Source organism: Podarcis liolepis, assembly GCF_965112155.1.
Source record: "Podarcis liolepis genome assembly, chromosome: 18".
In the NCBI taxonomy this organism is placed as follows: Eukaryota; Metazoa; Chordata; class Lepidosauria; order Squamata; family Lacertidae; genus Podarcis; species Podarcis liolepis.
Genome location: NC_139572.1, coordinates 11,441,678 through 11,467,947, shown reverse-complemented (window position 1 = coordinate 11,467,947; position 26,270 = coordinate 11,441,678). Strand labels below are relative to the sequence as shown.

Below are 26,270 nucleotides of genomic sequence, written 5' to 3'. Positions count from 1 at the left end.
GAAGGGTGGGATTCAATAACTAGGGGAGGTCAGCCTTCAGGATCACTGACCTTGGGGTATTGCTAGAGGGACAGATTGCTTGGAGTGAGCTACCTTGAAAAGACCGTTAACATTTGAGTGGGTGAGGATATCATATTCTGCGAGCGGATAGTTAGCCTAAATGCCAAACACTTGCTAAAGGGGTTTCTTGAATGATGATGTGATGTGCCTCCAAGGTGACTGTAGAATTGCTGGAAACTGAGCATCAGTTAGTGTCAGAGTCCCCAGGAATCCATCCCCTCCCAGGCCCTGTGCAAAAGACGAGCCCCGCCGCCCCGCTTGGTGCTCATAGCAACTAGCTTTGCCCTTGGTGATCTTCACCCCTCCTAAAAACCAGGAAGGGATTTGTGATACTTAAACATGTGGCCGTCATTACCCACTGGGGCACCATGAGGAATCTGCAGCAGCAGAAATGGCCTATGGGATCCTTCAAGGCAGCCATGTAGGGTCTGGAGTCGGGGTTGGCTTTGTGCCCCCCCAAGAATCTGACTCTGCAATGGATCTGCAAGAACCTCATGCAATGTATTTGGTTGGCATGCATATTTGTGGTACGATAAGGTAAAAGTAGAATCCTAGAATCCTAGAGTTGGAAGAGACCACAAGGGCCATCGAGTCCAACCCCCTGCCAAGCAGGAAACACCATCAGAGCATTCCTGACATATGGTTGTCAAGCCTCTGCTTAAAGACCTCCAAAGTAGGAGACTCCACCACACTTGTAGTAGTTTTATGTAGTTTATATGTAGTTTTGTGGTAGTTTTATGCAGTTTTTATGTAGTTTTATGTAGTTTTTTCAATGTCATTGTCCTGCATGGGACAGTGACAATAAAGATATTATCATATATCGTAAGGGGGAGGGGGAGAATCCAGCCAGCCGGGGCCCCAAGGAGGCCTGAGGGGCCAGATTCCGCAGGGGGGGCTGGATGGGGGCACATGGCTGTCCAACGCGGCACCCTCCATCCGCCTTGTCCAAGGGAGAGGAGACCCCTTTTATGGTGGGGGCTGCCCCTCCACCTCTGGCACAACGTCCCCATTTATGAATGGACGATTTATGAAGCAAAACCCTGTTTTTAAACACCGTGTCATTTCCCAATAAAGTTCAGAATGCAGCAAGTTGTGACCTCAAATGGCTGTGGTACGGAATTTAATTTGCTCTCCAAATTAAATGCCACCATAAAATGCTCCGGGGGTGGCATATACTTATATACGGCCGAAGAATCTGTCCCAGCATTTTAATCTGTGCATATCCCCAACTCTGCATATTCCCCCTCCCTCCTCCATATGTTAATCCTGTGTAACCCAACCCTTTCTTGATATATTCATGATGTAACTGTGATGTATTGATGATGCTTCTGCACTGTATCATGGGTAAGGGAGGGAAGTTTTAAATGTTCATGTCACCCCATCCTCGGGGTTCAATCTTGCCTTGAACCTGTTGCGCAATAAACGTGGATCTTCTGCATCTTGCTCCCGTCTCCGGCTGCGCTCATTTTGCTCCACAGGGACTTAGTCCGGCCCCAAGGACTTCCCAGCCTGGGACTCAGCCCCAAGGACTTCCCAGCCTGCTTTGCGGCTTCGGCTCTCAGGGGTCTTGGTCACATGACACTTCCTCCCGTCTGATGGCTTAAAAAATCAACCTTGACATCTTTACATTTCACTTTGTTTCCAGTCCTTGTTATATCATTACCTCAAATATTATCTTACTCAACCTGAGCAGGTAGCAATTCCATCCCATCAAGCCCTTGTCTTAGCCCTAGACGGATTCAGGGCAGATTCCCCTCTTGTCATATCACTGCTGAGGTCTGAAATCTGCGCAGGAAAATGCAGATAATATGACAAGCTATAAACTTGCATCACCACAAGGGGCCATAGTCCGCCACCATGTTACCTGCAGGGCCACGGTCTTCCTCTGTTGTTCACCCCCCCACCCCCAAAGCTGGCTTTCATCAGATATTCTGGTTCTGAAGGTGGAGGCTCCATTTCTCCTTCCTAAAGGAACCATTGATAGATCCCCATGAATTAATCTACTCCGTTCTTTTGGAAATCCAGTGGCTTGGAATAAATCAAGGAAGACCGAAAGGGAATCCTGGTTAGCCACTGAATTGAGTGGATTCACTGGAGACAAAGGGAATGACTCTGGATTGCATTTGTTACCTGTCAATGGCAGCTCACCTCGGTTCCCACAGCTGCTTCCTGCCTCTGGTTCATGGGTGGCACCATTTTGGCAACATTAGCCAAGGTACATCCACCCACACCTGAACATAGGAAACAGAAGGAATTATCCAGTGTCGCCATCATCATCAGTAGTAGCAACAATTTATGGTTATTGACAGACCAACTCTGTGCTACAAAGATGTCTGCTGGCAACATCTCTGTGGGAATCTCTTGCAGACGCCTGGAGACAAGACAGGTCATGTATCCACAGCAGTGAGCAGAGGAGGAATGGCGGCTGGGAGGAGAGCAGCGGGGGAAAATGCCCTGGTGCAACTGCACAACTGGACGCCTTCCTCTGCCCCTGCTGCAACAAAACATGTCTCTCCTGCGTGGGTCTCTACAGCCATAGCAAGAGCTGCAACCTTCCAACAGCTTGACCTCACCCCCAAAGGCGCACATCTCCATTGTTTCCTGAGACAGATGGGTGCCAGCCAGCCCGCCCTTCACCCAGGGAAAGTTACAACATTAAAAGACAAGGTCTGCTTAACAATTTAACTTGGAAGGTACTGGTTCAATAAAGCTCAAAAAGAAGGTTTGGACAATTAATGATTGGGAGTAGCTGCGCCATTAAAACTTCAGATCAGATTTGGACAACATCCCGGATTGGAACGGAGTCTGAGGAAGCTGCGCTGATAAAAAGACAGTTGGGAAAATATATACTAACAAAGCTGTATTCGACGGATAAAAGTATATGATGTTTGACATGATTGAGAATCGTGGACTCAGGGATGGGAATTATAAAGCGTCAAAATCGAGGTGTGGAAAATATGGAAACAACGAAGAGAAGCAGGAATAAGGTGTGGAGATTTGCTTCAGAGATCCAGACTGTGAGGAGCTCCAAAAAGTTAATAAATATAATTTGGACTATAATTTGGTCTTTTTATTTTAGTTTTTTATTTTAATTGGAGTATTATGATTGGATATATTAACTGGATTTTTAAATTGGAAAATCAATAAAAATGATTTAAAAACAAAACAAAACACAGTATTATAAATAGCTTAAAACAATCTACAATCAAAGATATAAGGTGGGTCCTAGAACTATGCACCTCAAGTGTCACAAACCACCAGAGTAAAGGTATGTCTTCAGCCTTCTCCACAAGTTGTATAATGAAGGTGCCAGACGCACCACTTTGGAGAGGGACTCACCTGGAGAGGGACTCATTGAGACTCACCTGGTTGGGCCAAGGAGAAGGACAGGAGAAGACAGGGGCAGCAGAAGAGGCTGGCGGAGTCTCCACATCCTGATACTTGCCAAGGAGGGAGGTGCCTGACATTTAGCTCTCCCACCTCTTGACCCCATAGCTTTCTTTTGCCACCACCCACTGGACTCTGCCTCCCGCAGGAAGCCACAGTCTAGACTTGAGATCTTGATAGGTGAATCTCAGCAGGCCACGTGACAGATCCCCCCACTAGAACAGCAATCAGATAGTGAGATGGTTTGTGTGCTTTGGTCCTGGCAGGGGCAGATAAGGAGACCTGGAAAATGAGGAACTGAGAGAACTTAGTTGGCAGGTCTGCCCATCCCTTGCTGGGGCTGAAAGGAGATGGAGTAGAATAATGTCTGGAGGGCCAAAGGTTCTTAACCTGTGGACAAATCGGATGACAGAGACCATAACAGCCTGAGCATTTGTTTCCTAACTATGCTTGTAGCTCTTGCATGGCCCCTTCGAGAAGTCAGCCAGGTGGAGTAAGGAGGCAAAAGTAGAATGAGCATCTTGAATATGCTGCCCCCTACTGTTTGCGCTCCCTGATTTCAGCCCCACCAGCCCCAGTAAGCTGTATAGGGTGTTAGGGGAGGGGCGGTATCTCTATTGTATTCCTCCTTCTGGGGTATTCTGTCCACCTTTGGTCCCCACCCTGCACTCTGCTCTCACCTGTGGCTCCTAAGTGCTGTCAGCATGGGAACTGGGCAGCTAAACCAAGTGAGGGCAACCAATGGGTCTCCAACTCTTGGTGAGTTAGGGACTTCCCCTGCGTGTGAAGACAGGCTCCAGCAGACAGAGTGGACAGGACGAAGAGTGGATGGGTCCAATGATTAAGAGTACATGACCCAAACTTGGATCTTGGCATCCCATAATTCTTCATACATATCTATCTATCTATCTATCTATCTATCTATCTATCTAATCTCCTTGCACGAGCACCCACTGCCTTGCAGGACATCTTCGGGATGTCGCAGGACCCCCCCCCCCCCCGCAATCATTCAGTTTGTATAAACTCCACACACACACACACGACATACGCGACACTTCTGTTATAAATTCATAGAAAATCAACCATACATCGCATCTTCCATATCTGGGTAAGGTAATTGAGAGAGCGGTTGCTGAACAGCTTGGTAGGTTTCTGGAGGAAACATCGGCTTTAGATCCATTTCAGTCCAGTTTCCATCCTGGTTTTGAGACCGAGACCGCTCTGGTTGCCCTAACAGATGATCTCCGTAGACAACTGGATCGAGGCGGGTCAGGATTGGTGATCCTTTTAGATTTGTCAGCAGCCTTTGACATGGTTGATCATGATCTCCTGGACCACCGCCTCGCAGACGTGGGGATACAGGGCATAGCCTGTAACTGGCTGTGCTCTTTTATCTCTGGTTGGGGACAGAGGGTGGCACTAGGGAGGGAAATGTTGTCGCGCCACTCCTTGGTGTGTGGAGTGCTGCAGGGCGCAATTCTCTCCCCAATGCTTTTTAACATCTTTATGCGCCCCCTTGCCCAGATTATCCGGAGCTTTGGGCTGGGCTGTCACCAATATGCTGATGACACTCAGCTCTATCTGCTGATGGATGGCCACACTGACTCGGCCCCGGACACACTGACCAGATGCTTGGAAGCTGTGGCTAGATGGTTTCATGGGAGCTGAGTGAAACTAAATCCTTCAAAGACAGAGGTCCTCTGGCTGGGTCGGGATAGAATGGGGATGAGGGACCAACTCCCTTCTCTTGGGGGGGCCCAATTAGTGCCATTGCCTTCCGTTAAGAGTTTGGGTGTAATCCTTGATGCCTCCCTTTCCATGGAGGCGCAAGTTACAGCAACAGCCAAGGCGACATTTTTCCACCTTCGCCGCATCAAGCAGTTGGTCCCTTACCTTTCCCGCCCTGATCTGGCCACAGTGATCCATTCGACGGTCATCTCCAGGCTTGACTACTGTAATTCGCTCTACGCGGGGCTGCCCTTGAAGCTGACCCAGAAACTCCAGCGGGTGCAGAATGCTGCAGCGAGGCTCCTCACGGGGTCTCTGCCATGGGAGCATATTCACCCAGTGCTTTTCCAGCTGCACTGGCTCCCGGTGGAGTACAGGGTCAGGTTCAAGGTGCTGCTTTTGACCTTTAAAGCCCTTCTCGGCCTAGGACCCTCGTACCTATGGGACCGCCTCTCCCGGTATGCCCCACGGAGAGCCTCAAGATCCATAAGTAGCAACACCCTAGTGGTCCCAGGCCCTAAGGAAGTTAGATTGGCTTCAACCAGAGCCAGGGCCTTTTCAACTCTGGCCCCAACTTGGTGGAACGCTCTGCCTCATGAGACCAGGGCCCTGCAGGATCTGATTTCTTTCCGCAGGGCCTGTAAGACAGAGTTGTTCCGCCTGGCCTTTGGCTTGGAGCCAATTTGATTCCCTCCCTCTTTCTTTTTTCTTTTCCTTCTCCTCCTGCGATGAGGCTACATTTAATATTTTAATGTTTAAATATTTTAATGCTGTATTTTAATTTTGTTTTTAAGTTGTAATCATTCAACTTGTTTTTATTATTGCTTGTAAGCTGCTCTGAGCCCGGCCTTGGCTGGGGAGGGCGGGGTATAAATAAAAATTATTATTATTATTATTATTATTATTATTATTATTATTATCATCTGCTCCGTTCCACTTTTATTTTACTCCATGAAGCATAGCTGTCAGCTTACAGATTTGAAAATAAGGGACCTGCAGCCTCACCTCTTCCAGGCACTCCAGTCTTCCTGTCCTCCTGCAGTCTGGTCAAACTCATGCTGGTAGCTTCGAGAACACTGTCCAACCAACTTTGTAACCAGAGGTTCAACTGAATAGAATCTGAATCACATGCACCACAAGGCCTATGCAGCCTCAACTTAAGATGGCTCCCCGGCCTGGCTTTGCACTGCAAAGTTTGCAGCAGCACGTGCAACAAAATGGCGTCCAGCATTCAAAACCCCCCTCCGCTTGCATTAACTAGCCACACACAAGGCATGCAAGCTCCACCCCCCAGTCGTTCTTAGACTCCTTATTGGGTGAGCAACACAGCCAAGCAACACAGTTAGAGCCTTCCTCCTCCCTGGCCGGCAGGGAGGGAGGGAGAGGAGCTGCTTCCTTTGAAATTTAAGGGACATCATTTAAGGGACATTTAAGGGACATCCATCAATAAGGGACAGCAGCAGGACATGGCCCTGGAATAAGGCACTGTCCCTTCAAATAAGGGACACTTGACAGCTATGCCATGAAGGAAGAACTACAAAATGGGGAAGGTTTGATACAGGGCAGCCATAATCCCTTGAGCATACCAGCACATCCACAGGAGCCCTGCCCAGTTGCTATGCCAACCCTGATGGTCCTAGACAGAAGACCATCAAGATCACAAAGAACTTGCATATAGGAGTGGATTCAGCATGGACTGGAACAAAGGACAATGATCAGCTCTTCCCTCTGGGGGCAGGAAACTGCAAACTCCCCTCTGTCACCTGGAAAGTACTCATGTGGAGGGGGAAAGGGGGAACCAGCCAGGTGACAAGATACTCAGGTTACCTCCACAACTCCTCCCTCAACCCCTCCTTTTTGTGCAGTAGTTGTGCTGTAGTTGTGATGTAGTCTTAGGGGTGTAGTTTGGGGGATTAGTAACTAATAAAAGTTAGGGTCTTCTTTTGTTCTTGGCTTCCATCTTGTTCCACCTGGTGGCAGGTGGGACTCCTGTCGCGACAGTCTTCAATAAAGACCAAGCCTACTGGCTGCTGTTTTGCGCTGGTATTCCTGGCTGGTGTCCTTGTTTTTTTGTCCAAGGGAGCCCTCAGATTTCTCCGTTAACAGGGAGAAGAAAAGGCCAAAGAGGAACCCCTACAGAAACCCAGATTGGAGGTTGGACGGCGCCTTGTCTGCCTCCTTCTGGCAACTCCTGCAGCCAAGCTGGCGCCAAACATCTTGCTCTGCTTTCCTTTGGACCCCCCACCCCATTGTGGCCGAGAGGGGGGGTCTTGTCATCTGGCCAGCCCAGGACCTCCATAGAAACTGACCAGGCAGCTTGCAGCCTGGAGAGGTCCCTTGAGCGCTACTAACACGGCAGAAACATTGCAGGAGGCAGCAGTGGGGCGATTCCCGTCTCTGCAGCCGCAGCGGCCCCTGTGCTGCTCCCTCTTCCAGCCACATAGGAAACGACCACATGTTTAGTAAGTTAAAAACAATTTAATGACAAAGGTCATGGGTCATAGGTTTGGCCTTCCCCACATCGTTGAACACCAACTCCCATCAGCAAAGCTCTGCCATTTTTCTTTTCTTTATTAGATTTATATGCCATCATTCATGCAAATATCTCAGGGTGGTTCACAAGATAAAAATACAAAATAAAACCACAAATAAGTAATTAAAACAAAAACAATAGCAACCCTGTCCCTCCAAAGAACACATTTCAAAGGCTTTACAGTATTAACCTCCCTGGGGATAGCATTCCACAAGTGGGGAGCCACTGCGGAAAAGGCCCTGTTCTCATGTCGCCACCCTCTGGACCTCTCTTGGAGGAGGCGTGTGAAGAAGGGCCTCAGAAGATGAACACAGAGTCCAGGACGGTTTATATGGGGAGAGGTAGTTCTTGAGATATTGTGGTCCTGAGCACTTTCTGGGTTATCTCGGTTTCATATTTTTCCAGTCTCCTTATCTGAACCCACCAGCACTATCAGATTGCCATTTTCGCAAGGTTTTGCCACATGGCCGCCATCTCAGCTGAGATCCATCTATCAGATCTCAGGTCTAGACTGTGGCTTCCTGCAGGTGGTGGAGTCCAGTGGGTGGGGGGTGATAAAAGCCGGGGGACGGAGGGACTGGGCAGCTGAGTGCCAGGCAACCTCAAGCATCGAGATAATGTGGAGACTCCACCAGCCTCTTCTCCTGCTCCTGTCCTTCTCGTTGGCCCAAACAGGTGAGTGCAACCCCCACCCCACCCCCACTTATGAGCTCATTTCGAGCACCTTTGGGGCCAAGCCCACCTCATTCCGCCTGGTGCTTAGGTCACCAAGGCAGCAGCACCAGAGGCAGGTGGCAGCAGCGAGGGCAGAAACTGAGCTCACCTGTCTTGGAGACGTCTGACCCAGAGTCCTGCTCTTGGTCTCTGATGAATCCACCCTCTCACTCATCCAGGCTTTATCCCAAGCCCACTGGCTTTACAGCGCTCCCCCCCCCAAAAAAAGAGTAGACAAATGACCCTTGGTTCACCAGCTAACCAGGATTCCCACCCATCTCCCTATCGGTCTTCCAGACTTCACAGGGCATCCAAAACAAAAGGGACGGAAAAATGACTAGAGGTGCGTCAGTGGCTTGTTATGAAGGGTAAATGGAGCCTCCCTCTTCAGGACCAGAATACCTGATGAAACCCAGGCCTGGGGGTGAACAATAGGGGAAGACCGCGGGCTTCTCATGACTTTGAGATGAAGAGTCTGAGCCAGGAGGTGCAGTCAGTGCAGACAATACAGGCAGCTTCCCATGTTCCTATTTATTTCCCCTTCATCCGCTTCCTCACTGGCAGCACAGATTGTAATCGACTGTAAGCCCAATGGGACGGTGGCCTTTTGCTGCCCCCCTGACTCTGCATATGTGGGTGACACCCTAGAACTTCCAGGAAGGAGCTGCAGGAGCTGATTTCTGCAATACGATTCTTGCAGATCCATTGCGGAGTCAGATTGTTGGGGGGCATGAAGCCAAGCCCCACTCCAGACCCTACATGGCTGCCTTGAAGAACATCACAGGCAATTTCATCTGTGGCGGATTCCTCGTGACGCCCCAGTGGGTCATGACGGCTGCACACTGCGAAAAGTACGGGTAAGTATCACAAATCCCTCCCTGGTTTTTAGGAGGGGTGATGAACATTATAGAATTGTAGAGCTGTAGCCCAACCCCCTGCAATGCAGGAATCTTCTGCAAAACATAGATCGAGAGTCTCATGCTCCACCGACTGAGCCATCCCAGCCCAGTTGAGTCCAGGGTAAAGCTGGAAGGGCCAAGGTGTGGAGTCTGGTCTTTTGCCCAGGGGCTGGGAGGGGACTGATGCCTGGGAGCTCTGACCCTGACGGATGCAACCCTAACTGACGCTTGGTTCCCAGTATTTCTAGAGTCGTCTTGGGTGCACATGATATCTACGCTTCAGAGGACTCTCAGCAAGAGATCAGAGTTGCAGCTTCCCATCCACATCCAGAATATAATGAGGTCACATACTCAAACGACATCCTTCTGCTTAAGGTAGCTTGGTCCAAGAAATCTCTCACTCTATCAGCTCCCAGAGGTCAGGGATCCTTAAGGCAGAAGCAGCCAAATGGTTCCTTCCATCCCATACACGCACCATAATGAGCTAGAAAAGGGACAGTTTACTCAGGACAAAATCCTGTCCCCAGATACCCTGAAATTTATCTGCTTTTTAGAAGATGGTTTTTAATTGTTTTTAGGATTTTTAATTGTATTGTTTTAGTACTGACAAATTTGCTGCCCCGGGCTCCTTGGGAGAAAGGCGTAGGTTACAAATTGAATTAATTGCCATTACATCACGGGGAACCTAACACCCACCAGGAGCCATACCTCAATGCCTTCCTCATGCGCTGCACCAGAAAGATTTTGAGTGTCACATGGCAGGACAAAGAAAGATGTGCACACATTCCCAGCATGTTTGCACTCCTCCTTCAGCGACATCTATGCTGGCTTGGTCATGTCCATGTGACGTGAAGGCTGGCACCATCAACCCCGCCATGTGGAAATCCCTTGCAGACGGCCGCAGTGCCTGGAGACAGACCACCAGGTGGTGCATCCCTAGCAGTGACCAGAGGAGGAATGACCGCTGGGAGGAGCGCAGAGAGAAGAAACGCCCTGGCGCATCTGCAGCAGCACAACCAGACGCCTTCATCTGCCCCGGCTGCAGTGAAACCTGTCTTTCCTGCATCAGTCTCCACAGCCGCAGCAGGCGCTGCAACCTCCCAGCGAGGCTCACTCCATTGTCTTTCGAGACAGGCAGAGGCCAACGCTTACTTAATTCACCCAGCGGCAGGCGCTCTGAGGCTAAGCAGCTTCAGAATTTAGAGAGGACGGTTTCAGAGAATGATTTCATAGAGGGCAGCAGTGAAATCTTCCAGACCTTGTAACCATTAGCAGCAACAGTGAAGGCTTTTTTGCTCTTGCTACTTATTAATGTTATTCAACATAGCATTCAGAGATTGCTCCATCAACACAAGGCGTTCTGCTGGCCTGATGGAACAGTCTCCCCTCTTTTCTACCCAGGCATTATTCTCAGGGTTTTTATGGCACCCCAAAGCTAAATTACAGGTGCGGGGGGGGGGAGGGCGGGGGCCTCCATTGCATTAACAGGACTCGTTGCACTGACTCCTGCTAGGGCAACCATTTAGTTTTCTCCAAGCCATTAATCACTAATATTATTATTAGAGTCATATTCTAGAGGCACAGGGCTTCCTGTCGCAATGCTAAGGTGCTCATCTCTTCCTCATCTCCCTCTCCTTTCCCCAAGCTGGATTCCGAGGCTGCTCTGAATAAAGACGTCGCTCTCCTGCCCTTGCCAGAATCCAGCAGCGACATCCCCGGTGGGACGCCCTGCAGCGTGGCAGGCTGGGGCAAGATTGAAGACAGCCAATACCCAGGGAAACTCTATGAGGCCACCGTCACCCTCTATGACCGTAAGAAGTGCCAGGAGTTCATGCCAGAGATGGATGATGGAATGATCTGCGCAGGTGACAACAGGCAACCTCAGGATGCCTCCGAGGTGAGGATTGGCAGAAACAGCAGGTGATGGGATCAGAAGTGGGGAGCCTGGGCACCTGAGTCAGGCCATTGGGCCCATCCTGCTCAGGCTTTCCCAGATCTATCAGAAACTGGGATGGAAAGGACCCCGAGGGTCATCTAGTCCAACCCCCCGCAGCGCAAGGAACTCAACCAGATCCTACATGACAGATGGCCATCCAGCCATCTAGGATTCTAGCCCTCATGGTTCTGGTTAAGGGGCTGACTTAAATAGAAACTGAAATCGCTCAGTATTGTCTACTGACTGGCAAGGTTTTCGACTGGAGTGTTTCCTAGTCATAGCTGGAGATTCTGGGGATGGGGCATGAGGGATAAAGGGGATAATTTTGCAGTCCAGCAAGGTGGACATGGGCAGACACTTAGACTTGGCCTGACCAGCCCAGTGCTCTGGATCCTATATGCCAGGCATGGCCAAACTGGGCTCTCCAGATGTTTTGGGACTACAATTCACATCACCCCTGACCAATGGCCCTGTTAGCGAGGGATGAAGGGAGTTGTAGTCCCAAAACATCTGGAAGGCCAAGTTTGGCCATGCCTGCTGTACGGCAATCCACATATGAGGTTGTCAAAGGCTGCTGTTCATTTCTGTGCCGCAAGGGGGCTCAGAATGTGGAGGTGTTGCGGCTATTTGGGGTTGTATCTAAGTCCTGCTCAAAGTAGACCAATTGAAATTAATGTTCATCATGTCTATTGACTTCTATTGGAGTAGCAACTCTAGGTCTGGTTCACATTTTAAACGTAAACTGAGCTTTATTTGCCCTTCCCAAACTCAAAACAGAACCGAAATTGAGCTACCCTTTGAAGCTTATTTGATAGCGTGCCAAAGTCCACTTACAAAGAATGGTGCACATTAAGCAGAAACCACCCGTGGGAATGCATATACTTGTAAAATTAATGTACAAAAATGCATTACATTATAGGGAAATTGTCTACCAAAAAATTATCTTAAGAGAAACATGCAGAAGAATCCCCACTCAGCTCCCTGGGCAACCTTGGTGGCTTGTCACTAACTCAGCCTGGCCTCCCTCACAAGGGTGTGGGGTTTGTTTGTTTTTTGGATAACAGGGAGAGGAAAGGAGGAGGCCACCTTGAGCTCCTTGGAGAAGGCGGCCGATAATGCAATCAATATTTATTTTGGGTAGACTCAAAGAGACTGCAAAGTGATCCACGAAAAGTGGCAAATCAAATTTTACACTGGAATAATTAGAAAGCAAAGTTGACAGATCCCGATCTTCCCTCAGCCAGGAAGCCTGCTAGGTCTCTGTCCTGGTTCAAGACCCAGATTCCCCACAGGGTGGATCCCGATCTTCCCTCAAATGTGATCTCTGTTCTCTCTCCCTCCTGCAGGGGGATTCGGGTGGCCCCTTGGTGTGTGACGGCGTGGCACAAGGAATTGTCTCCTTTGGCGACTCTTTCTCTCCTCCAGGAATTTACACTCGTGTCACCCACTACCTTTCCTGGATCAAGGAAGTCATGGAATTGTGAAGAGAAGAAGCAACAGCAGTGGCATCATTGCTGCTTCTTTTTCAAATGCTTCTGCTTCCTGTCTTGCCTGCTAGGCTTGCATTCTGCAAAGAGACCCCTCAAGGGCTGCAAAGGAATATGATACATCTACCAGATGTTTAGTACAGGATTGTGTTTTCACAAGTGCCTGCAGTGGCTCCCACCCACTTCAAGAAAATCCCCCAGCCTCCTCCCATATTCTTCCCACCCTTATTTCCCATCATACCTCTTCCGGTGACCTCTGCTGTTCCACTTCTCCCATCCTCCGGTGCCCAGAGGTCTTCCCTCTCCCTTAAAACTATTCTGCCCCTTCTCCCTCCCTAATCTGGAAAAATGGGCCTTGCGATTCTGCTCCCTTCTCCCTCCAGCAGTTTCCTGTAAGTGGCAATCTTCCTATCAAGAGCCACCTTTGCATTCAGCAGGTCTTGGTACTTGGGCAGGTGGGGAGCCACTTCTCCCTCTCAGAGCTCCATAGATCTCCAGCTCCCTCAAGTGCCTTGTCCCATTCTCCCTTGCTTCCCCTCGTGCATGGATGGGGGCCTGTGGCCCACATAAGGCTGTTGAACTGGAACTCGCATCATCCCTGGCTTTTGGTCATGTTGGCTAGGGCTGATGGGAGGTGGAGTCCGGCAACATCTGGATGGCCAAAAGGTTGCCTATGCCTCACCTTAGATGATTCCACTCCCTCACTCCCTACATCCTCTTGCTTAAGCCTGGAGATCTGACCCAGAGCCCCATAAATCTGCCATTTGAGCCTTGCACTCCAGGACAGGTTCATGTTAAGCCACTCAAGGTTGTGAACTGTGGGACTTTGTTGTCTCATTCAGCTGAGGTGGTGGGTGGCGTGTGTCATTTTATTTCAGCCCTAGAAGATTTCCTGGATGCATTTCCTCAGCCCCCAAAAGACCTTCCTCACCTCTAGGATTCCTAGACACTTTTACAAAAGACCTTGGCACCCACAACATCTTAAAATGGGGGTTTACAGTTACCATTTCACACACCAAGCCACTTAAGGGTACATGTGATGGATTGTAGAAATTTAGTTCAGCTAAGCTGTAGCTGTAAACTTCTCTGAATTTTGCCGCGTAGGTCTCCAGCCAAGTAATTGTGCACAAGTGACGTGTGTCTGTTAATGCATGTAATACTGAAAACAAACATACCAAACTGCATTATTTTAGGGGAAATTGCTTTGCCAATATGTGCATATTTTGCAAAATTAAATGTGGAATATATCATGAGCAACTTGAATTAAAATGCTGAACATTTGGCATGTCACATATTACTGCTTTATACTGTATGTGTTGCCTAGATGGGGCCTCGATCTGGATCCAGATCTGGATCACCTTCTTAGAGGTGATAGGACCCACCTAAACTCTCTGTAGGGAATGGGGGAAATTCAGTTTGCTAACCCCACCTACTTCAAGCTTCCCAGAACAAACAAGAATTAGCAAAATTGCCCATCTCTACTGAGAATCTGCTGGCACCCAAACATGAGATAGAAGGTACCCCCCAGAGTCATCTAGTAGTCCAACCCCCTGCAATGCAGGAATCTCAACGAAATCATCCATGACAGATGGCCATCCAAGCTCTGCTTAGAAACCTCCAACGAAGGAGAGTCCACCACCTCTTGTGGGAGTCTGTAAAACACACAAATATCTATCTATCTATCTATCTGAAGACAACAGAGATATTTTCATGAGTTACTTGTCAAAATAGAGCAAGAAAGATAATGAGAACTTGCAGATAAATGTTTGCAAGTATCAAGTGCCCCAATCAGTACATTTCCACTGGTACAGCTGTCATTTTCTGAGCAGATTTCAAGCCCATTAACTGCTGTGTGAAAGCCACTTTGGGTCTTTCTCTTCTGTGCGGCAAGAGATTAACAGTTGGGGGCTGTTTTAGGGGAAAGGGACCTGTGCCAAACTGATGCAGCCTTACAGTTAGGGCTTGACAGGACTTTGGAGGACTCGCTAACAAGATTCAACTGGCCCCATCAACTGCTTTGAGGGGTCGATTTTGTTGCTAGTTGCTTGGAAATGCAACAGTTAATTCTATGTACAGTATAATATGTATAATATAATATATATAAAATATAATGTCTAAAAGGCTGTCACATGGAAGATTTCATTTCACTTTTAATTTGTATACCACAATTTTATATTACTTTTTATACACAAGGTGGTTTACATCATGCTGGAGAAACAACAAAATAGACAGCAAAGATCACACATGTAATAGCAATCTAATCCAATACAAAAAAGTCACAATAACTTTAAAAAAGAAACAACACATCAAATAAAGAAATATTAAATAATCCATTAGAATATAATGGTAAACAGTTAAATTAAATATCAGCTGGACGATGGTAATAAAAGCTATGGGGCCAAGGGCCGGACACTGAAACACCTGGCCTCTCCTTCCTTGCCAAGTGGGACTTCAAGATCTGGAGATTCCAGCTGACTCCTCCTCCCCCCCCCCCAAGCCCCAACAGCCAGGCTTGCGATCAGATAGCAGGATGTCAAGGAGCTTAACTGGCTGGTCACATCATCATAGATCACCCACTAAAACGGCAATCTGATTGTGAGGTGATGGATTGTGGCAGGACCCCAACAGCCAAACTGTGAGAACAGCCCAAAATTTTATCTTCTATAGTGGAGATTATAGAACTGACCCCTCGCCCCCAGGTAGCCACAACAGCTGGGCTTGCAATCAAAATGAAAAGTGAGATGTCAGAAAGCTTAACTGGCTGTCCAACCATAGATCACCCGTTAGAACAGCCGTCTGATAGAGAGATGGTGAGGGATGGATGCCGATTGGAAGAATGTGCCAAACTGGGGGAATGGCCAAATGTTGGGGGGGGGGCTGCTTTGAACTTAGGGGTGGGCCATTCTGTCCATTTCCATAACCCAAGACATGGTCTTGAAGTCGTGGTGCCTTCTTACAGTTCATAGGTTCATTTCAGAGAGGCTAACAGAAGCGCAAGACTGATGCTCAACCATTTGCTTTATTTTGCAATGCAAGAGGGTCAGAATGTGACAGGTCAAGGCACTCAATCCGCTCTCTCCCCCCCCCCCCGCCCCCATTTCCAAATTCTGCTTCTCTTGTGTTCAGGGTACACCTCTCTATCCAAGGATCATGCCCTGAACAAACGCTCTCAGATCGAAACCACACAGGGCCATTGGCTGGGATCTCAAACATTATAGGGCACTTAAACAGCCATGCCCAGCAATAATTTGGAGAACTGTAGTTTGTTAAGGGGGCTGAGAGTTGTTAAGAGATCCACATTTCACCCCATAGAACTACGCTTCCCAGAATTCCCTGGGGAGATGGCACGAAAATGCAGTTTTGAACTCAAGTCCCTTTGGATCCAGTTGTTTCAACAGGAGTGGGAGGAGGGAGTCTTTGCGGCATTGGGGGGGGGGGCAGGTGGAATTGCAGAATGAAAGCCATACAGGTTATATAGCAAGCAGAAGGTTTCTTATTGAGCCAGGCCGCAGCTGGTGGTTGCTTCTTCTCTTCAGGATTCCATGGTTTTCTTGATCCAGGGAAGGAAGTGGGCGATGCGAGAGTAGACTCCAGGAGGAAAGTGGTTGCCGAAGGAGACGATTCCGTGCACCACGCCGTTGCAAACCATGGGGCCTCCGGAATCGCCCTGTGGAGAGAAGAGCCCCCAGCATCCGTCAACAACTGCGACCGAGTGAGGAAGGAAACTGCCTTAGAATGAGACTTGGGTGAGAATCAGATCGTTGGCCCATCTAGCTCAGTGCTGTCGACACTGACTGGCAGTGGCTCTTCCAGATTTCAGGAAGACCCAGCCTCCAATTGTCAGCCATACAGGGCTTTTACTAGGGCACTGCAAGCCCAGTGAGACACAGCCTCAACCGGCAAGTAGTTGAGGGGTGGCACCCCAAATATGAACGCAAGCAAAGGGGCCGTCATGTGAGGGCGCTGCCTTTAAGCCTGGGGCACAGCGCCTTCCATCTCTTTCTTCTTCCTTCGTCCTCAGCTGCTAGAGCAGTAGCTCGTGCAGACATGTAGTTTTGTCCTTCTCTCCTGGTTCTCCGGTAAACACAACCTTCACATTCCAAACCATCGCCTGCTCAGCCTCTCTCACACACATTTCAACTTTAAATTTTATTATTCCTTTAATTTCTATGACACCAGGAAGTGGTATGAAAGAAAGTTAAAGAGAGCTTTTTGTCCGTATGTGTGAGGAAGTGTAGCAGGGTGTGGGTGGGTGGGGGGGGTGTGAGAGAGAGAGAGAGAGAGAAAGGGGAGGAGAGAGTTTTGCTTCACTAGTGCCCTCAGACATGGATTTGACAGCTTGTGACTTGGCTTGCTTTCTTGAGCTGCCTCCCCCTTCCCAGGGGTTGGAGACACCCACACCCTTCACAAAGGGGCACAGCTCAATGGCAGAGGATCTGCAGGAGGACCCAGGTTTGATCCTAAGGTGGGATGGGGAATGCGCCACTCCGGAAACCTCAGAGAGCCCCCGCCAGCCTGTCAACAATACAGAGCAAGTGGGCCGATGCTTTGAACCAGAAATCTCCCACCATTCCTGTGCAATGGCCACGGGGGGCTGGTGGAAGTTTGGGTCCAGCAACACCTGGAGGGCCCCAGATTTCTCTGCTGCTGACCCTCACCTGGCTTGTATCCCGGAGCTGGTTGTAGCTGCCCGCGCAGATCATGGTGTCGTCCAGCACTGGGTAGAACTTCATGCACTTCCTACGACTGTAGATGGTGATGTTGGTCTCAAAGAGCTTCTCCGTGTCCTGGTTGTCATCAATCAGGCCCCATCCTGCCAGGCTGCAGGGGGTCCCATCGGGGAGGTCGCTGCTAGATGTGGGCAGGGGAATCATCTGGACGTTTTTGTTCAAAGTAGCCTTGTGGACCAGCTGTGAAGGAGAAGAGTCAAGCAATCTCCCTTGCAAAACAAAGTCTTCCCTGGAACACACACATCCCCCCCCCCGTCCCTGTAGCTCAGCAGGTGCAGCACCTGCTCTGCATGCAGAAGGTCCCAGGTTCAACCCCCAGCCTCTCCAGCTCGGCTGTGGAGAGACCCTTCTATGAAACAGAAACTCTGAAGAGCTGCTGTCAGTCAGTGCCAACAACTCTGATCTAGGTGGACCTTCATTCTGGGAACGCCCATTATTGCTTCAAAGCTTTTTACTGACAAATCAAGGGTTTCATTATGTCTAGAGCAAGAGCCATAGCTCATCAGTCCCTCTTTCAAGGTGGGCATCTCCAGGCAGGACAGAGAATTTCCTCCGTCTGAAGACCTGGCGTTCCTCTGCCAGTCAGTGTAGACAACACGGAGCCAGGTGGACCAAAGGAACTGTTGGAGTTGGAAGGGGTTTCCAAGGTTCTCTAGTCCAACCCTCTCCTCCCAGGGACCTGGGATGGAACTCATGCCTTTGGAATGTGGGTTGCTTTGATGGAGGGACAGCAGCTGCGGCAGGAGGGGAGTATATGTCTCTGATTAAGAGCAAGCAGGTTGCTGGTCCTCGTGAGAATGGAAATGCAGAAGAATGAATGTGTGTGAGCCATAGTTCTTGGTGCTAAGTGCCAAGGTAAATCTGCAGACACACAAAATATCACCACCCTGTTTGCCAGTAACAATAACAATAGTAGTACCTTGTCCACCTGACCGGGCGGATTCCAACAGATATAAAAGCTGAATAAAACATCAAACATTAAAAACCTCCCTACTCAGGACTGCCTTTGGATGTGTAGTTATTTATCTCCTTGACATGTGATGGAAGGAACAAACGGGGGGTGGCATTTTGTCAATGGAAAGGTGGGGCAAGGGGACAGAAAATAAAGTTCTCTAGAACTTCTGGGCCATTGTTTTCTTTGATGGAGGCAGCAATTACCGTATTTTTCGCTCTATAAGACGCACCAGACCACAAGACGCACCTAGTTTTTGGAGGAGGAAAACAAGAAAAAAATTAAGGTATTCTGAATCTCAGAAGCCGGAACAGCAAGAGGGATCGCTGCGCAGCGAAAGCAGCAATCCCTCTTGCTGTTCTGGCTTCTGGGATAGCTGCGCAGCCTGCATTTGCTCCATAAGACGCACACACATTTCCCCTTACTTTTTAGGAGGGAAAAAGTGAGTCTTATAGAGCAAAATTTACGGTAATTTTATTCTTCCTTTGGAAGTTGTATCAAGCTGCAATCATGGCAGAGCCTCAGGACTTTGCTGGGGTCTGGGCTGCCAGGTCAGTAGCATTTCAGACCTTGAGATTTCAGGGCCCAAACCTGAGAAGTCAGGGCAGCCCCCAATGACGTCATCTGGCAGGTGCACGGAGTTGCGCCCCACATTGCGGGGGGCCCATGACGTCACACTCAGCCCCGCCAGAGCCACTCAGCCCGCTATCCACCAGGTGTGTTTTCTGGTGGGGGGCTGACCAGGTCCGTCCCCTTCCCCCCGCTCCCATCAGAGCCTGGCTTCGGTGTGCGAATGGAGAGTCAGCGGCAAAGAGCTGCTGCCCCTCTCCTCAACTGGGCTGCCCCATGTGCAGAGATGGCTGCTGGCCGCGGCTGCTCCATCCCCGGGGCAAGCCTGACCCAAAAGGCAAAGAGAGGCTGCAGAGAGTAAGGCGCCCCTGAGATGGAAGTTAATTGGGAGAGGCAAGAAGAGGAGGGCAGACCCCCCCCCCCAAAGGTATGGGCTATCATTTGCAGCCAGCTCTTGCTGGGCTGAAGCTTGCAAGTGACACGCAGGGTCTTCTAAATATTTCTATGCATATTTTTGTTAAAGGCACTTTTGCCCACCTGGAGATTCAACCTTCCACCTGCCGCCTGGAGGGGGTCAGGGAATCCTGGAGACTTCTGCTCAGACCTGGGGTTCTGACACCCCAAAGTGTGAGAAGGCAGTCCTATACCTGGGTTTTGCTTTGTTTACAGGGCACTTTTCCACCTTCAGTTTGCCTCTCACACACAGAAATGGCCATAAGGAATTTTTATGGAAATGTGTGTCATCTTTGCAGGCATTAGCAGGGATAGCATCATTTCTTTTTGACTGCTTTTTGAGGGGGCAGAATGGTGGGGAGCCCAAGGGCCTCGCTCCTCCCCGAGAAACCTTCCAAGGGCCACATGTGAGTGGTGGGCGGGGCAGAGGCAAAAGAGGGAGGAGCACCAAAAGGAAGTTTAACTTTCAAAAGCAAGCTGGCTTGGATAGATAGACTTCACTTCACCCTTCATCCAGGCAAGAAGAGGAGGGCAGACTAGAAACATTAGCAGAATTCGAGATAATAAAAGAACTCAGATTGTAGAGAAGGGCTGGCAATAGCTTTTGGCCTGGGGAGAATGCCATGGGCCAGGCAAAGAGACCGGGGGGGGGGACATTTGACTCCCATTCCTGATGTTCCCCACCCCTGATATAGACCTCCATTGTTGGTGTAATCTGTAACGTTCTGAATTAATTGTTTTGAAGGGGCGGGGGAGAGAGAACTGTCCCTGTATTAATCTACCTTCCTAGTTTTGAAGTTGAAACTCCTTAATGAGGTTCCAGTTTAATCACCTGCTCCATGCCGCTAGTCCCTGGTGAGACACATGCAGATGTGTCAGGTGGCAAGATTTGAGAATCGGCTTTTATGATACTTTGGGCAGAGAGGGACGGCGGGCTGGGGCTCATTCATGTTCCTTCTTCCTCGTGATCCCTGCCTTCTGAGGTGCTGAGAAAGAGGGAGCTTAGAGCAACTCACCTTGAGCAGAAGGATATCGTTTGAGAACATTGCGTCATTATATTCCGGGTGCATGTGGTATGACTCAATGCCAATCACCTGTTGAGTGTCCTCAATGGCGGAACGATCGTGCGCCCCCAAGACGACCGTCATGTCTCTGGAATCAAGAGCATCAGAGAACCTGGAATTAATCCTTAGCTATTGTTCTCTCTTGGGTGGGTCCGAAGGGTGGGGAATCGGCCAATTTTGATTTTCCTCAGTTTCTCATCTTTCCAATCTTAAATTTAGTTGTTCACATTTCCACATCCGTTTGCAGTATTTATGTTGCTTTAAAAAAAGCCCTTCTCAAAATTCATCAGCATTTTAGGGTGAATGTGTCCTAATATGCACATTTTTATATGCAATTCTGCCATTTCCCCATATATAATACGAAGGGCACTTCCCCTCACCACCGGAGCAACTAGGTAATCAATTTTCGCTGAGATATGTATTTGTTTCACTAAGCCTTCCTCCACCTGTTCTTTGGATCTCCTGCATGTCAGAAAGGTGCCTTCTCGACTCTCTTTTCTGCCTAAAGATTTTACTGCCTTAAGATGTTCCTCCTGCATCAAGTATCGTGGGGAACAATTTGCAAATGGAATGAAAGGCACCGCAATAATGCCACTGCTACACATCAGGGAGGGCTTTCAGATACTTACTCCATGCAATGCGCGGCTGTCATTACCCACTGGGGTGCCACAAGGAACCCGCCACACCCAAAGCCAAATTCAGATTTGAGTGTTGCCATGTAGGGTCGGGAATGAGGTACAGCTTCATGTCCTCCGATGATGCGACTCCGCAAGAGAGCTGTAAGAATCGTAAGAGGAGATCAGCGGCTTTCCACGGCCCCTTATTAGCTTATGGGTACCATCCATCTTTGCAAAGCAGAAAAATGACAGCACCCCAGTCAGCTTACAATCGGCTTTGCCAGGGAGTTAATGAAGGGAAGGGAGCCAGGGGACTGGAAATGGGATGTCTGCACATGCAGTTACAGATATTGTTTACCCCAATCTCTGAGCATCAAGTGACTCCAGGGATCCCTTCGCTTAACCCAGCGTTCGGTTTCCTTGAAATGAACATCAGCAGAACCAACCCATAAATCTTGCTTTCTCATTAGGGTTCCAGGGAAGCCCGAATTCTGGCACAGAGCAATGCAAACCTCTTTCTCTCCAGCTTCCAGCATCAGCCAAAAATTAGTGTAATAATCAGCCTTATATAACAAACATGCTTAAGCCTAGTGAATGTATGAAGGGGTGGATACTATAGAGCAAGCTGTCCTGTCAGGCTTAACGAAGGGCACTTCCCCTCACCACCGGAGCAACTAGGTAATCAAGCCTTTGTCCCCCCCCCCCCCAGTCTACCTGATGAACGTAGTGCGTAAAAATGTTAAGCTGGTTGCTCTCACAAGCCACTCTCAAGATCCAATACCAATCATTCAGGAACTTTCACCACTTTGGAACTAAACTAAGTGTTACTGTCCATGAAGCCTTTCTGATGTATGGACATGCACATGAATCTGACCTTTGGAGAGTTTGTAAGTAAAACATTTTTAACTTACTACATGTGTGGTCCTTTTCTTATGCCAAGAGGGAGGTTTTGGAACTCATCAGGTCAAATTTTAAAGCTCTAACATCCTATATTTCTATGCTATACTTTGCTGTATATCTTGCAATGTTAAATCTCTGGGGCTTTCTCACCAGAGTACTTGCCTCAAACATGGATCTTGGCATCCTGGAGTTCTCTCTTCTATATTTTGTACATATTTCCCCTTGAACCAACAGACAACAAAACTTACGCACATGCACAGCACACCTCAACCTGTTGTTCTTCCCCACCCCCAACCAGACGAGGAGGGAAAAGGCCCACCCTGGACTTGTAAATCACAGTGCTTAACTGGCCAGCCAAAGCCACAACGATAACAAAGGAACGAGTTTCCTCTTACTGGTTTTACCTCAAGGACACAGGATCATGAGTTTAGAAGGAATCCAATGTATGATTCAGACTTAACCTACCACGTTTAAGCTTCACTCTGGAAAATGAAGAATTGTCAGAGTTGGAAGGGTCCTATAGCCCAACCCGCTTCTCCCTGCAGGATCCATGAAGCAGGGCTTTGCCATTGTAGCATTATGAGCCCTGCCTCTGCTTACAAACCTCCTGCAAAGGGCAGCCTGAGCATCAGGAATGGAAGGAATGAGATTGGCTTGGCCCAGAGGAATAGGAGACCTCAGTTCAGCAGAGGTGGGGTGTGTCTTTGAACTCACCTGGTTCGACCAGAGAGGAGGACAGGAGGAGGAGGAGGAAGAGGTGGGGAGGCTGTTGGAATCTCCACATCTTGGAAGGAAGGAGATGCCTGGTGTTTCAGTGTCCAGCCCTTGGCCCCATAGCTTTTATTACCACCGTCGTCGCCCCCCCCCCCGAAGCCCCAACGGCCAGGCTTGCGATCTGATAGCAGGATGTCAGAAAGCTTAACTGGCCGGTCACATCATCATATATCACCCACTAAAACGGCAATCTGATTGTGAGATGATGGAAGTGGCTTGATTGTGGCAGGACCGCAACAGCCAAACTGCGAGAGCAGCCCAAAATTTGATCTTCTATAGTGTCTATAGTGGAGATTATAGAACTGACCCCTCGCCCCCAGGTAGCCCCCTGCAGAGAGAAGAGCCCACAGCATCCATCAACAACTGTGATCTAGTGAGGCAGAAGGATGTCAGAAAGCTTAGCTGGCCAGTCACACCATAGATCACCCGCTAAAACAGCAATCAGATAGAGATGGTGAGTGTACCAAATTGTGAATCATCCCACGAGAAGATGCCTTAAACTTAGGAGGTCTGCTGATTAAATGTTCTCAGTTTTTTCCCATGCTTAAGCAGTTCCCCACATTTCCCCACCAGTTTGCAAATTACTTTTTTTAAAAGATCCATGTGAAAAATTCTTCATCATTTTAAAGCAAATTTCTTGCATTTTTATATGCTGTTTCAGCTAATATACAGGCAGCTAGTAGTAGTAGAGTAGTAGGCTTGGGGTTTTTCTTAGATTTTGCAATAAAAAAGCTCAACAACTTTTGTGTCTGGATTCTCACTTTCTGAAATATGGCAACCTATATTAATTGCTTAAATCATGTCGCAACTGGATAACAGCCAGTTAGGACAACCCACAAAAACACAGCTGGTGTCTTTCTCTCTTTTCTGTACCACATTTGAGGTGCAAATCCTGCAAGTCATTAGGAAGAGAGCAAGAAGATTTTTCAAAGCCACCATCATGCAGTTCCAGTTTCTACTCTCATGAACCCTTGACTCTTGGAAAATGTAGAACCGTCAGATTTGTGACGGAAGTTGGAGGTTACTAGTAGCCCTCTACTATTAATGTGATAGGGAGACTGAGCAGAATCGTAGTTGGGGGAGTGGGGGGGGGGCACTGGGCACCACACCACGGGGGGGGGGGGCGGCACTTACTGTGCCAAGCCATGCATCTCTCCTGGGAGTGACACGGGGGCTCAGGCACCTGCCGGCTCGGGCAGAATGGGGCTTGTGTCCACCACCCCCCCAGCCGCCCTACAGCTGAGGGGGAGGCTGCAGGGGGACTCCCTGCAGCAGACTCAAAAAACCACTGCGGACCTGCAGGGGCATGCATGCCACCCAGGCGGCCAAGCGGGATGCCTAAGATTATTCCTGGGGTGGAGAAAGTCTCCCTTTCTTCTAAGACAAGAGCGTGGGGCTATGCAGGGAAGCAGAATGGCTTGGCCAAGCAAATTTCATTCAAAGTGCATTCATCTAATTCAATGGACCCGAAGTACATGATGCCCTTTAATTTCATTGAATCAACTTTGACTATGACTAGCATTAGATACAGCCCTGAATGCTGGAATCCAATTCAGGCCAAAAAAATGTAACTTTTAACACAACGCATACTTAACACTCTGGCTGGGCTGAGCTCCCCCAAGAGACAGTAATGACCGCCAACATAAATGGATTTTAAAGGCTAGATCAATTCATAGGGGATAAGGCTATTGGTGGCTGGGTTCTGTCTTGTGATTCCATTTGGTCTTCATAGAATTGTAGAGTTGGAAGTAACCCCGAGGGTCATCTAGTCCAACCCCCTGCAATGCAGGAATCTCAACCAAAGTATCCATGACATATGGCCTGCTTAGACCTCTGCTTAAAAACCTCCAAGAAGTGTCCACTATCACCTGAGGACTCCGTTCCACAGTCAACTGGCTCTTATCATCATTCATTTGTGTAGACTGTATTAAATTTTATCTAAGTAATACTATTTTTAAAAGAAAAAGATTTTTATTCCTGATGCTTAGTAAGAATCTGCTTTCTGGTAACTTGAATCCATTGATCTTGAACACCACCACCTTTACCACAAAATAAAAACCTTATGCTGGAAATAATTATATGACCTTTCTCAGACTGCCCTGTATTGGGAAGCTTTTAATGTCTGATGTTTTGTTCTGTCCCTTTATATTTTGTTGGAAACCGCCCAGGTGCCTGAACTTTTATTGGTGGAAGCCACAGGGGATTGCACAGGGAAGATCAAGAAGATGCTCCAGGAAGCAGCTCCCATTCCCTCGAACATGCAAGTGCAACATAGTGGCTATGACTAAAAAGGCTCAGGGGACGCCTTTAAGCGTGCATATTGTTATGTGCATGTCTTGAACTTATGTTAGAAAGTGCTGTGATGCGCCCAGTCTCTGCAATTCAGCAGACAACAAATAATTTGGAAAGAGGCGGTCTGCTGCCCGAGCTGCAAGCATTTCTGTTTTGAACTGTTTCCCAGCCTCTCCAGGACCTTAAAGAGGGGGCGGGGCGGGGCAGGAAGAAAGCGCCGAGTTGCTCCCTGAACAGATGGCCGCCACCGGCGAGGTTGTCATAAAAAGTGAATGGAGGAGGGATCCGCCCGCAGAGCAGGGGCCCCGATCCTGCAGGCCAGCGGAAGGGCACAGCAGCCCGGGGCATCCTTCTGGCCTCCCCCAGATCCAGGCAGCACAGGCTGCAGCCCCAACCTCATTAACCAGCTCCAATCATAATAAAGCATTGCTTTAATGGGGTGCTTTCAGTCTGGCCTTAGTAATGCATTGATCTGTCCGCAGCCTCAAAATACTTGCTTTTCTTGTAAACCCCCCCCCCTGCCTTTTTGGCCTCCCGCGAGGAAACCCGGCGCTCCCCGTCCGCGGGGGGGGGGGCTCGCGCATGCGCACTGCCCGCACGCCACTTTTCTCTCAGGCCCGAACGTAAAAGGGCCGCGCTGTGTCGCGCTTTCGCGACGCGGAACACCCTCCACCTCCGCGGCCTCGCCGCCTTCCCCGGGGTGGGGGCCGGAGGGGAAGAGCTTGAACGGGCTCCGGACTTTCTGATTGGTTGCTAGGGTGCCTTGCTCGTGTGCCCAGACTCGCTCTCTCTCTCCGCCCCCTCCGTCCTTTACGCGCTTTTCCTCCCTCCCCGCTCTATTATGATGATTATCCTGATTGCCCGCCTGTTTTACCATCCCCTCTTCGAATCGTGCATCCGCCTCAGAATAAACGGCCCTGATTGGATTAAATTGAGGAGAGGCGGGCTTTAAGAGCGAGCCACAGAATCCTGATTGGGTTAAATTGAAATGAGGCGGCGCTTAAGGGACGCCTTGCCCCGCCCCGTGTTTCCTCCTCCTCGCCTGGTACCTGAGAGCAATCAAGGACCCCGAACCGGTTGTGTTCGACGCGCATGCGTCCTCTCTTCACGCGCGCCCGACCCTGGAAAGCCCCGCGCCTGCGCACCGAGGACTATTCTTCTCCTCTTCCTCCCC

At 49.2% G+C, this 26,270-nt stretch overlaps 2 protein-coding genes across 6 annotated transcripts; one reads left to right on the top strand and one right to left on the bottom strand.

Annotated features, from left to right (window-relative positions):
* The first annotated feature begins 7,129 nt into the window (after positions 1 to 7,129).
* Positions 7,130 to 14,036, top strand: LOC310697444 (mast cell protease 3-like). Of its 2 annotated transcripts, none has more exons than XM_083484122.1 (6): positions 7,130 to 7,637; positions 8,114 to 8,383; positions 9,123 to 9,279; positions 9,561 to 9,663; positions 10,967 to 11,218; positions 12,604 to 14,036. In XM_083484122.1, the coding sequence occupies exons 1-6, from the start codon at positions 7,631 to 7,633 to the stop codon at positions 12,739 to 12,741; spliced, it is 927 nt and encodes a 308-aa protein (XP_083340248.1). In that variant the 5' UTR covers positions 7,130 to 7,630; the 3' UTR covers positions 12,742 to 14,036. The 2 variants fall into 2 exon arrangements, with proteins under 2 accessions (XP_083340248.1, XP_083340247.1); XM_083484121.1 differs by having other exon boundaries at positions 7,159 to 7,637; positions 9,561 to 9,696.
* Positions 14,037 to 14,879: 843 nt separating this feature from the next.
* On the bottom strand, positions 14,880 to 26,263 carry LOC310697480 (mast cell protease 1A-like). Of its 4 annotated transcripts, none has more exons than XM_083484173.1 (5): positions 26,146 to 26,263; positions 21,143 to 21,290; positions 20,466 to 20,625; positions 17,403 to 17,654; positions 14,880 to 16,411 (listed from the first exon to the last, which is right to left on the bottom strand). In XM_083484173.1, exons 2-5 carry the CDS (start codon positions 21,229 to 21,231, stop codon positions 16,277 to 16,279), a joined length of 636 nt encoding a protein of 211 aa, XP_083340299.1. In that variant the 5' UTR covers positions 21,232 to 21,290; positions 26,146 to 26,263; the 3' UTR covers positions 14,880 to 16,276. The 4 variants fall into 4 exon arrangements, with proteins under 4 accessions (XP_083340299.1, XP_083340300.1, XP_083340297.1 ...); XM_083484174.1 differs by lacking the exon at positions 26,146 to 26,263 and adding an exon at positions 25,971 to 26,139; XM_083484171.1 differs by lacking the exon at positions 26,146 to 26,263 and adding an exon at positions 22,745 to 22,853.
* Between the last annotated feature and the right edge of the window lie 7 nt (positions 26,264 to 26,270).

Bases quoted from the DNA above. Each gene is read 5' to 3' on its own strand.
- LOC310697444 (XM_083484121.1), top strand. The intron at 8,384-9,122 runs GTGAGTGCAACC...CGATTCTTGCAG, and splicing joins CTTCTCGTTGGCCCAAACAG to ATCCATTGCGGAGTCAGATT. The intron at 9,697-10,966 runs GTAGCTTGGTCC...CCTTTCCCCAAG, and splicing joins ACGACATCCTTCTGCTTAAG to CTGGATTCCGAGGCTGCTCT.
- LOC310697480 (XM_083484171.1), bottom strand. From the start codon at position 22,814: ATGTGGAGATTCCAACAGCCTCCCCACCTCTTCCTCCTCCTCCTCCTG. The intron at 21,291-22,744 runs GTGAGTTCAAAG...CGATTCTTACAG, and splicing joins CTCCTCTCTGGTCGAACCAG to CTCTCTTGCGGAGTCGCATC. The intron at 16,412-17,402 runs GTGAGGGTCAGC...TTCTCTCCACAG, and splicing joins AGCTCCGGGATACAAGCCAG to GGCGATTCCGGAGGCCCCAT.